This window comes from Kogia breviceps, chromosome 11 (assembly GCF_026419965.1).
Source record: "Kogia breviceps isolate mKogBre1 chromosome 11, mKogBre1 haplotype 1, whole genome shotgun sequence".
Taxonomy (NCBI): Eukaryota; Metazoa; Chordata; class Mammalia; order Artiodactyla; family Physeteridae; genus Kogia; species Kogia breviceps.
In genome coordinates this window covers 81,500,255-81,511,921 of record NC_081320.1, presented here as the reverse complement: position 1 = coordinate 81,511,921, position 11,667 = coordinate 81,500,255, and the positions used below count along the sequence as shown (strand labels likewise).

Genomic DNA, 11,667 nt, shown 5'->3' with positions numbered 1-11,667 from the left:
CATCCCATAGCTTTATAGTAACTTTTGAATTTGGGCAGTGTCAGTCCTCCGACTTTGTTCTTCTCCTTTGAATATTCTGTTAGCTATTCTGGGTCTTTTGCCTCTCCATATAAACTTTAAAATCAGTTTGTTGATATCCAAAAAGGTTTTTACATTTTTTAATGGTTGAGAAAAATAAAAAGAAAGGTATTTAATGGCACGTGAAAATTATATGAAATTCAAATGTCTCTATAATTTGTCTACATGTTATCTATGGTGGTTTTCACAGTACAACAGCAGAGCTGAGTATTTGTGACAGAGACTGTATATTCTGCAAAATCTAAAATATTGACTGTATTGAAGAAGTTTGCTGAGCCCTGGTCTAAATCTTAGGCTGTGACTTACACTTAGTTTGGTTCTGAGCACAGTCCATGGGGCCAGACTGCCCATTTTCAAATCCTTCCATCACCAAGTGTTCACTGTGTCACCTTTAGAATGTCACTTACCCTTTCTGGGCCTGTTTCTTAACTGTAAAGTGGGGATGATAGCATTTATCTCATAGAGTTGTTGTGAGGAATAAATGAGTTATTTCACGTAAGTGCTTGGAACAGTGCCTGGCACCTAGAAGCTGCATATAAGTGTTGACTACCATATACATTTTTATCCTGGCTTAAAAACAATGTTACCAAAATGGTCTCAAATCTCTGCCCTGCGAATTCACCTACCCCACTACTCCCAGAGTGATGACCATCTTAAAACACACCCTAACAGTCATCTCTTCAAAGACTGGTCATGGCTTCCTGTTGCCTGTGGAGCAGCCTGGCATTCACAGCTCCACAGCCCAGCTGCCATCTGTCTGTGCAGCCTCATCTGCCCTGCCCTGCCCTCTCCTCCCCTCCAGCTATGAACGCTTTGCTCCAGCCCTTCCAAGCACTCGGTGTTTGCCCACACCTCAACACCTTCCCATCATGCGGTTCTTTCTGCACGGAAGCATTTCTTCCGGGCATTTCAAAAGGGTCACTGAGATCTGGGGGCAGGATACAACCAACATTCCTGTTACGAGTTCCGAGGTGGAAACCAGTGCCTGATCTCACCGTGGGTGTGAAATGGAAATATACTCTTATTCCTCATGAAACTCCAGATAAATTCTTTTCAGGGTCAAAAAGTAAAGCTGCAAAAGAAGGGTGAGGTAAAGAAATCAAGCCCTCTCCCCCAAGTCAGGCCTCCCTTCAGCCTTGTCTGATGCTGTCTGGGGGTTCTTGCATGATATGCCCTTACAAGGAGCATGCGCTCTGGACAGAGAACTGGGTGGGCAGAAGCCAGAGGAAGCAAGGGAGCCAGACCTCTGATTACCAATCAGTATCATAAATGTTTCTTGAAGGTGTTGAAGTAAGCATCAAGATTATGTAACAGTGTGAAAAAAAAGCTCATGATACAACATTAAAGGGAGCTTGTAGGATACAACATTGCATCCACGTTGATTACAACTGAATAAAAAGTGTGACTGGTCGGGAGCCTGATGGTGGACAGGAGGGTGTGAGCATATGAAACCACTCTTGGGCTATAGGGGTAGTGGCACCGTGGGTGATTGTCTTGGTTCCTTTATTTTAAAACGAGTGCTGTTATTGTACACTACACTATTACTTCTGTAGCTAAAAGTTTGATGGGAAAACTCATTCGCTTATAAAATGAGTCTCTCATTGTACATATATTATATTTTTTAAAAGTAAAAAAAAAAAAAAAAAAAAAATTAAAAGTTTTAAAAGACTGGCCCAAAGTAAGCTGGGACAAGGACAGTGTCTTAGCAGCTCTCCACCTGCCTTTTCTTCCTCTTTGCCTCACAGTCAGTAAGCCCACTGGAGACAGCCCCTGTCCAGCTACTGTGTATCGTTATGGCTAAGCTCCTAAGCTCACATCACCTTCAGACTGTTCCCAGATGTCCTCTGCCTTCCCTCATTTGTCCTGGATCCCCAAACAACAGCAGCTCTTTGTCCAACATTACTCTCCCGGAGAGTTCCGCCCTTCGCTAAGGAACCAATAAAGGCATCTGTGGTAATGTGCCCATGAATGATATAGGGTTATTGCTGACCCCTCCCAGGTAGCACTTTTGCTTTTCAGCCTGGGGATTCTGATAAATAGCCTGCATTAATGGAAGCACAGTGTCCCAAACAATGGAGGTGATAGTTGGAGGAATGGAACCTGGACTTTCCTAACACAAGGGATGTTACTGAGCAGGGCACATAGGTCGGGTAGGGAAGGAAGGGCACGAGAGCTGCAAACCTGGGTGGGAGTTAATTTCCAGCTAAATAACCTGAAGTGTTTTTGCTTGCTTTTAGGAACTACCCAGGCCCGCACCTCCCCTGGAGAGAACACACTGGAAGAGCAGCTATGGCCAGAGGTCAGGGCTTTGTCCTCACGGGAGGGGGAGTGAGTTCCCTTCTAGAGGGGGAATCTAAGGCTTGATGCAAGTTGGCGGGTTCCCTCCCTGAGACCTTGAGGGAATGGGCTAGGTGAGTGGCTTCTCCAGGGACAGCCGGGCTGCCTGGCAGAGCACAAGTGTATCCCCTGGAATTTGGGGCTCATCCTCCCTGCAGAGTGAGCAGGTGGTTCCCAGAAGGGTCTGAAAAGATTATAGATGGGCTGGTTATCTCTGTGAACCTTGAAGCAGATGCTGTGAGTTTTCTGAAGGCATCTGGGTGAGATCTTCCCAGAACATTTACAAGATAAGAGTTGAGAGTAAATGCTTTATCTCTTACCAAAATTGGTAATTCACGAGAAATTAACTTGTGTCTCCTTGTGACAGAGAGATGTGGTCAAGCAACTCATTTACTGCACATTTTTCCCCCATTGGAGTATTTCCCCTTCCACTCTCAATTCTGGGGAGAAAACATATAATCTCCCTTCCCAAAGCCCTCCATGTGATTCACAGAAGCAGAGGCTGCTCTGGATTTTCACGGGCATCTGAGGAAGCCAAGTGGTCTTGAGGACCCCAGCACTGGTCACGCAGTCCCTCCTGTGCTCTCAGCAGCCCCTCTGGGCTTAGGACACATTCCGTTCCAGTGGGAATGTGAGAGTCTCCCAGTTTCCACTTTATCCAGTTACCAGCAGCAAATAGCGTAATGCCTCATATACCTACTTTTGTGTAAATAATCAAATTTAAAGAAGGAAAGCAGATGATACAAAAAACAGAATAGGATAGAATAGATTTAAAATTTTTTCAGTCTAGATATACTGGGTCTCTTCTTAATGATTTCTTTTTTATTGTAAAATATACATAAAATGTACCATTTTTGAGTATACAGTTCAGTGGCATTAAGTATATTCACATTGTTGCGCACCTGTCACCTCTATCCATCTCCAGAACTTTCTCACTAGTCCAAGAATTGTTCTTATTCTTTATCCTGCCTCCCTCTCCACCCCACTGTTCTGGGGTATCCTTAACTGCCATCTGCTAAAATCATTGTCAATAGGCAGGTGTCCCCTTTTACTAGGTGACCTGGGTAAGGGGTTAGAAGAACATGACTCTGGAAAATTGTTGCTTCTGGATTTTGAGCCTAGTACAACAAGTACATGGTCGTTTCTACACCAAGTTTTCAGGACCTGTAATATTTCCATACGAGGCAGTTGATGTTTCTGATGTTCGGTTTCAGTGGCAGAGCCTGAAGAGTTTTCCATTCTCATGCAACGCAAAGAAGTCAGGATCTGATGTGCCTTCTAACTCAGGTACGTGACGCTGAGCCATGAGCCAGGAAGGCCAGCGTCTTCTCTCTGGTGCGGCCAGCAGAGGCTCCAGCACTACTCCTCTTGCACTTTTTGGCTGTTCAAGTCTTCCTGCTTCCCTATCCTTAGTCCTTCCTCTTTCGCCCCCCCCCCCCCCCCGGTCATTCCTATGGAGGGACACAGCCCAACATACCACGCAGAGATAAAACCGACATGACCCCACAGTGGTTTGCCTGGGTGAGGGCGACCGTGTCACAGGAGGTGAGGCTTGGAGCTCGGTCACTCACATGCTTCCCCCAATCCTGTAATGTAGCCACAGTGGCAGCTCTAGACATAATATTCCTATAATGGGCTACATTTATCTAATACCTGGATGCTATGAATGTTGCTCTTGAGCTGGTCCTCTTCCCCAGCTTTATCCTATTATGTGGCTGCATTCTAAACTGCGTTTAGTGGATTTGTTTATGTTTGCATTGTACTGACTTACCAGGGTTTCCAGTTAAGCATGCTTTTCTTACTATCCTGTCATGTAAAGAATGTGGGTAGAAAAAGAAATTGATGTACTTCTTCGGAAGTGGCTTCTTTAGGAGGCTTACCTTGAATGCCCCCATAACATGACCAAGGAATATATCAGCGGTTTCTAAAGAAACTTAATTCTAAGGATGCTGGGGGCCCAGGTAGGTCATGGAGGCTTCCTGGTGTACCATTTGCATACAGCTTGTATCTGATGTTTATGTGTGATCAGGCTTTGAGTCCTTCAAGCTAACATGAACCCTTTTGAACCCAGATGGTTTTCATTTTAATTTGTTGCTCTCTCACTCATTAATGGTAGCCCAGAAATGCAGAGCCAAGGGATAGAGGGAAGTAAGAGGCAGAAAGAGGGCCAGGTGAGAGGGAAATGAGAGCTGTGAGTGACCTTCCATGGGACACCTATTTGGAGATACTGAGTCCAGTTAGCGGCCTCCAGAGAGGAGTGAGCCTCTTTGGAGCGGGTTTCCAGGGCTCCCAGCAACTGCCTGATCTTCAGCTTCGCACTCCCACGGCCAACAGACGCAGCCTCAGTAGCTGTCCTTGGGGTGGGGGACATGGGTCTGCTTCTCCCATTTGGCGCCCTTGGCCCTCATCGTGGGGAATATAGATCTGACCTTCTTACATGCGTTCTTGTCTTTGCAGTCCACTCTCTGAGCCCTTCTGATATTAAACTTGTGGCAGCCATTGGCAATGTGGAAACTGTGAGTTTGTCAAGGAGATGGAGGTGGGAGGTATAAGGTTTGGGACTGGTGACCTTCCGAATGAGCTCCTAGTAACCAGGCAGAACGCTTTGTTTGGGGAGAGAAGAGCATTCTCTGAGTTGGAAAACATCCTAAAATCTAGGGTTCTGAGCTGATGTTGTTGTTGTCGTAAATGAAATGAAAGCCTCCCTTTACATTAGGATGAAGAAACTTTTGGAGTTTCATTAAAAAATCAAACCTAATGATAAATTAAGTCAAAGGTCACACAGAATTTTAAAAGTAATCTCTTAAACTTTCTCTTTATGAGATAAAGAACAAAAATGTCCTTACCTGCATGGTAAATGTTTAAAAATACACTCTTCTTTGCTAATAGGTTGTAAGTGGTATTGTTCTATATGGTCAGGTAACAGAGAAAGAAAGCAAGAAGAAGGGAAGGATGGAAAGAGAGAGGAGAGAGGAGGTGAGCAGAGAGAGAAGAGGGTTGGAGAGCAGAACGGAATTGCCATTGTGATTCCGCAGTCAGTCCTGGCTTCCCACAGTCCCACCTGCCCTGGTCTCAGCACTGCTGCCCCCCAAGTCCTAGCAGCCCCCAGCCAAACAGACAACTAATCAGTTGTTCTCAGCTCTGCCCTGGGGCCCGGCTGTACCTCCTGCACCAGAACCAGGACACCCCTGCCTGTCCCCTCCTGCCTCCACCTACCACATATCCTTCCCCACGTCCTCCTGTGTCCCTGCGGCACTCTGTACCCCCTGCAGCCTCAGCCCCTGCCCCCCGGGCCCAGCCGGCCTCCTCACTGCAAGCCCCGTCCTGCTACCCCACGCACAGTGCCAGCCGTGTGTAAAGGATGGGACTTCACATTAGAAAACTGACCAGGGCCCAGTGAAATCTGCAGCCAGGGCTCCCACCCTTGTTCTGTTCTACCTGTGATGGTGGTGTTAAAACTGCACATGTGACTGCGCGTGTGTGTGTGTGTATGAGGGTGAAGGTGGAGGTTTCCCAGTAGGAGGGATGTGAAGGGGGAAATTGGAATAATGAGAAAAGAGGTTTCATGTCACGCAGAGCACACTGAGCCCGCCGAGCCTGTGTGTCCCTGCATGCTGATCGCTACATCGCAGAGCCAGGAACGTGTGACACCGGCTGGAGGACACAAATTCTCCTTCCTTGGGCAGGAAAATTCACTGCAGGGAAATCTCCACCCCAAGTCAGGTTTCTAAAGTTAAACCAATCAACAGTTTGCACTGTCTGGTCCCAGCTCTGAGAGAGTTCTTTCGCTCATGAATTATTCAGCCCCACGTCTCCTGCTGTCACTTAGCTCACCCTTTCTCCTCCCGGGAGCCCGAGGCCCAGGGCGCTGGGAGGCGGTTTCAGTCCATGCCGGTCTCCTAGCCCCAGAATCATTATTGTCACACTGACGGGCACCTCAGCCTTCAGGGTAAGCCCTGAATGCGCAGTTCTTAGGAGGCTACCTTCCTCTGTCTGCCCTGAGAGTCAGCTGTCGTGAGCTTAGCCTGGTTCATAAAAGACATCAGACCAGGGAAAAATAATAGAAGACAGTGAAATGAAAAAGACAGAAGTCTGTAAGGCTGATGCTTTTGCTTCGAGTTCCTGAGGCTTTCTGTCTCCAAGGCCGATCGCTCACTTGTGTCCGTCGCTAGCACGTGTTTGCCTCGTTGCTCTGGACTTCCTTTTCCTCACAGAACGTTAAAGATCAGATTCATCAAAATTATTTTCAAACTAACACTTGTGATACATGTTCAGTATAAGAACAAAATCAAAGCACATGTAGATAGTATAAAATATTGAAGATCTTATTCACATCTCCTATTCTCTTGCCTCAACATAAACACACACAGGCTCTCCAACATATAGGGTAAGAGAGAGAGAGAGAGAGAGAGAGAGAGTGAGAGTGAGTGTGTGTGTGTGTGTGTGTGTGTGTGTGTGTGTGTGTGTGTCTGTAACCTAAATAGGGTTATACTGCAATATACTAGCTGTGACTTTTTTTTTTCCCCTTAACTAAGAGTCACAGACATTTTCCACATCAGAGAGGTTATAATCCACTATATCAAATTCCACGAAGCCAGGGCTTGTGTCTCACTTACTTGTATGTCTCCAGTACAGGCAGCCAATGAAGAGCGTGGGGAGAAAATGGCGGCAGTGGGCAAAATGGTGGCATGGGAGTTTGCTGGGTTTGTCCCAGCCTTCCCTCTGTGACCTCTCCCTGAGCTCTCCCGCACTCTCTCCACCTTGTTCCTCTTGTTATCTCCTTTCCTTCCCCTCACCACCCCCATCCAGCTTTTCTGAGGGAAACCTCTGCTGTCAATCAGGTCCCGTTTGGTTGGGCACAGCCTATCCCCCTTGCCTCGGGCCCTGAGGCTGGCCTCCCTCGGGACTTCTCCTGTCTGGCATCCTTACGCTCCCTGACTTGCATCTGTGTGTGATTTTCTGTTTAATGTGTTACCTTTCCCTGGAAATTTTCCTTTCAAGCTCCCTCTTCTTGAGAAAGTAGAGAGGACTCCACCCCAGTTAGAGGAAGGTCATGGTCAGCCTACCCTCCCAAGAGGGCTCCAGAAGTGTGGCCCAGTTCTACAGACTGAATGGCTGTCATTGGAGCTGGGTTGTTAAGGACAAGCAGGTCCTTTGAAGGGAAGCAACAGCAGGCTGGGTGTAGGTAGTGTGGCTACAGCATCACCTGGCAGCACCACAGACACTGTCTTCTAGGAGTTCTGAGAGAGAAAACTGGTGTCAGAACCTGTGAAAATAATACTACGGACAACAGCTAATATGTCCTGGGCACTTTCTATGTACTGAGCACATCCCAAGCATCAAAAATTAGTATCGGGCTTCCCTGGTGGCGCAGTGGTTGAGAATCTGCCTGCCGATGCAGGAGACACGGGTTCGTGCCCTGGTCCGGGAAGATCCCACATGCCGCGGAGCAACTAAGCCCGTGAGCCATGGCCGCTAGGCCTGCGCGTCCGGAGCCTGTGCTCTGCAACAGGAGAGGCCACAACAGTGAGAGGCCCGCATACCACAAAAAAAAAAAAAAAAAAAAAAAAAAATTAGTATCGACAAGTATATATTGAGTACTTATGATGCGTCAGGCACTGTTCTAGGTCCAAGGAATATAACCAAGGACAAAAGAGACACAAATTCCTGCCCTCATGGTGCTTACATTCTAGGCAAGGGAGACAAACAATACACAAATACCTTTTAGATTATGGAAGATCACAATAAAACAATCTATTTTATTTCTATGTGGGATGTTAATATTCTACAGAGATGCATTTAAGTCTAGGCTCTCCCACCCAGTTTTCTATTCTGAAGAAAATGTTTATACCTTTTATTGCTGTGAGTTTGAACCAACGAGCTTTGGAGAAAACCTAACCTTCTTTCTTCCCTCCCTGAAAAACGAGCATGGTTGGGTTTGGCTTTTTTCTGGATCCACGGGTTCCCTTTTGTGGGTGGGAGGGGGTGTCTGGCAGGCAGCTGGGGTCTCCCCAGGACAGGATCTGCAGCCATCCCTGGCTTGGCTGCTCACACCTTGCATCTTTTCCAGCCTCCAGACTCAGGGACGGATGACCTGGAGAAGCAAGAATGGTAATTGTCCTGGAACCACAGAGCAACAGAGTTGAGCGGAGCCTCAGAGCTGATCCGCTCTCATCTCCCTGCTTCATTGGCAGGGAAACCCGAGGTCCAGGGAGGAGACACCCGCTCCAGGCTCGCTTAGGATCAGGCGGCGGAGTGGGGACCAGAATGCAGCCGCCTGCCTCTGTGGCCAACACTCCCCGTGCCCGGGAATCCCCCGAATGAGGGGAATAAGGGAGGAAAAGTGGGAAAGGCCGAATGTGGGGTTCTTGCTTCCTTCCTCCAGTCTCCTTGCTCCGCTCTGGAGGAAGCTAGCAGGGTCGGGCCAGGGTCAGGCTCGTTCAACACGGGGTCTGCATCTTCTTCCAACTTTGGACCAGACTAACGGGGGCGGGGAGGAGGGTCCAGACCTGCTCACCCCCTTTTGGTGACTCCATTGCCATCCGAGGTGTGTCTCTGTCTCCAGGAAGGATAAACCAGAACCCGAGCAACGCTGAGCCAACGCTTGTTACGAAAGAGACCACAGCGGTTGGGGGCAAGGGTTGGTAGGCGACAAATGCAGTCTGAGGCTTATATGCTTGCTTCTACTTGCAGGACTGAAAGCGAGGAGCCACAGGCGTGCATGGGAGTGGTGACCGGTGAGTTCTGTGTTTTCATGGCCAGAATCCAGATTGTCCCTGTCCCTCCCGACACAGCAGCGTTTCGATTAGTGAAGAGGATGTACCCTATTGGCCACCTCGAGGCAGAGCCTGAGGAAAGGGTGAGGCATTCTGAGAGGACGGATAGGGAGCCAGGGTATGAAAAGACACATTCCCTGAAAGGAAGGCATGAGAAACGTATCTGAGGGTCCCTGAGCAAAGAGACTCCAGGAGACATTGGGTTAAGCTTCGGAGACATGGGAAAGGGGTCAGGGGGTGGCTGGACCAGAGTCCTGAGGCTTCTTCTCCCCCGGGATCCCAGGGCTGGACTTAAACAGCACTTCATTTGGGAAACTGTCCACCATTCGCTGCCTCGACCCCCTAACCCCCCATCACACCAAGGAGAAGACCCAGCTCTAATTTTCAGTTTATTTCATTTTGTAGTAATTCCCTTACTTACAAAATAAATATCTCAGTTGGATTCAGGAAAATGAAATGAGGAGAATGAAAACCAACTGTAATCCTGCTATCTAGGCATAATCATTGTTAACATTTTGGCCTTCTTATGTATGAATGTGCTTAGGAATCTGCTATCTCTAACCTGGTTTTTTTTCACTTAATATCCGAGGTCCCTTGCAAGTAGATTAAGTCATCCTGGAACCCCTGAGCCCCTTAACGCCGGCTGAATTAGCCTGGTGGATAGAGTCACCTATGCTTGGTGCTCAAAAGGCGAGAGCAGGGACACCACTTTTCACTCCATAATTAGAGTGAGGAGACTCGGGCGACAGTGCAGATGCTCTGCTGAGCTGACACCTCGCAGAGCGTGAGGACGAGCGAGGTAGCTGGTATCCTGTCAGTTCAGCCGGTGAATTTCACCAAGGGCCTGAATTATGAGGCTCCCTGCAAGGCTAGGGATAAATAAGGTACTGGTCCTGCCTTCAGCCCTCGCCATCCAGCAGGAGAGGCTAGAGGCCTGGTATGCAGCCCTCCAGGATCTGATTGACAGGTGAGAGGACACCGATGGCCCAAGTGGGAGGGGGGGGTCCCCATCTGCTGCTTGCACGGTGTCAGCTCCCTTCAAAGGCGGCCCCTCTAAAGCCGCCTCCTGGATTCCATTCCCACAAAGCCCCAGGCACTGGCGGACGGGGGCCAAAAGCAAGGGGGACTGGGCTGGGGCCGTGCAACCCCCCTGCCGTGACACTCTCCGCACTCTGCCCTCTCCTCTCTGGGGAGCAAGACGCAGCCTAACTGCTTCTGACAGCACTATTTTTAGCGGTCCTCTGGCTGTCAGCTCTGGGACGAGTTTTTCTGCGTGTTCCCCGGAGATCTCCCGCCCCTGCTGTCACTCTCAGGAGGAGGGAGGGTGGCGGGAAGGCAGCCTGCCCGGGTCCCTGTCCCAGCACACTTTCCCTAACGAGTCAGTAGCGCAAGACAGTGAAGAGCCTTTTGGTGTCCGAGAGCTCAGGCTCAGATCCCAGCCGCCTCAGGCAGCCCCGAGACCTTGGAGAGCTCGCTTGGCTTCCCCCAGCCTCAGGTTTCCTTCACACACACCTAAGTGCTTAGCACTTGGCCTGGCCTAGCACCTGACGAATGCTCATTTTTTTTCACCTCCGTTTACTTCTAGGGGCCTGCTACGAGGTTGACCTCACAGCCCGAGGCAGGTCATGCTTCGGAACAGGGGCGATGACCCTGGTACCCCGCCCCAAAGGGGATCAGTGTTTACAGGTGACCTCCGCAGGCCGAGACCACAGCCTCAAACCAGCTCTCTCTTTAGTCCTTTCAGATATCATCAGACACTTCAATCCGTCTGTCCTGAGGCCCATCTGCAGCCCTGGGAAGGGAGTGGTACCCCATAATGGTGCTGAGTAAGCTCTTTTTCTGACACTTTGCAGGGTGTGCACTCCTGTCAGTCCTGGGTTTCTAGATGGGAGGATTTGGGGTGGGGGGCTGGAAGAGTCCGAGGCTTAAAGCTAGAGATCTGTGTTAAAGCCGAAACTTATCTCCTGCGCTGATTTTAGTCTGCTTGATGGGCCTAACTTAAAAAATCAGGTCATGGGCTTCCCTGGTGGTGCAGTGGTTGAGAGTCCGCCTGCCGATGCAGGGGACGCGGGTTCGTGCCCCGGTCCGGGAGGATCCCACGTGCCGTGGAGCGGCTGGGCCCGTGAGCCATGGCCGCTGAGCCTGCGCGTCCGGAGCCTGTGCTCCGCAACGGGAGAGGCCACAACAGTGACAGGCCCGCGTACCAAAAAAAAATAAATAAATAAAAATCAGGTCAATGTCTGCCCTCCAGAACCCAGGAGTGCCGTCGTGCAGCCTCCCGCTCAGAGGCTGGCATGTGGGCTGAGGCAAGGGGCAAGCTTCCTGCCCTCAACGAAGTTGTATTTAACTGATTTTTCTCTCTGCTTCCCTCCCTCTGTGCAGAGACTTGTGGATTCAGGCAAAAGAGCTGGTGAGGAACATGAAAGAGAACCAGGTAAGAATCCATCGGACTCTGTTGGGGGCCATCTGTGTTTGC

At 49.3% G+C, this 11,667-nt stretch overlaps 1 protein-coding gene across 1 annotated transcript in view; it reads left to right on the top strand.

Moving 5' to 3' along the window:
- Positions 1 to 2,150: 2,150 nt before the first annotated feature.
- Positions 2,151 to 11,667, top strand: part of PLB1 (phospholipase B1) — a 104,948-nt gene continuing 95,431 nt past the window's right edge. The window contains exons 1-8 of the mRNA XM_059078669.2: positions 2,151 to 2,156; positions 2,282 to 2,377; positions 3,630 to 3,702; positions 4,873 to 4,931; positions 8,486 to 8,526; positions 9,109 to 9,152; positions 10,927 to 11,017; positions 11,574 to 11,625. Of these exons, the coding sequence (XP_058934652.1) occupies positions 2,151 to 2,156; positions 2,282 to 2,377; positions 3,630 to 3,702; positions 4,873 to 4,931; positions 8,486 to 8,526; positions 9,109 to 9,152; positions 10,927 to 11,017; positions 11,574 to 11,625 (462 nt within the window). The remainder of the gene's footprint in view (positions 2,157 to 2,281; positions 2,378 to 3,629; positions 3,703 to 4,872; positions 4,932 to 8,485; positions 8,527 to 9,108; positions 9,153 to 10,926; positions 11,018 to 11,573; positions 11,626 to 11,667) is intronic.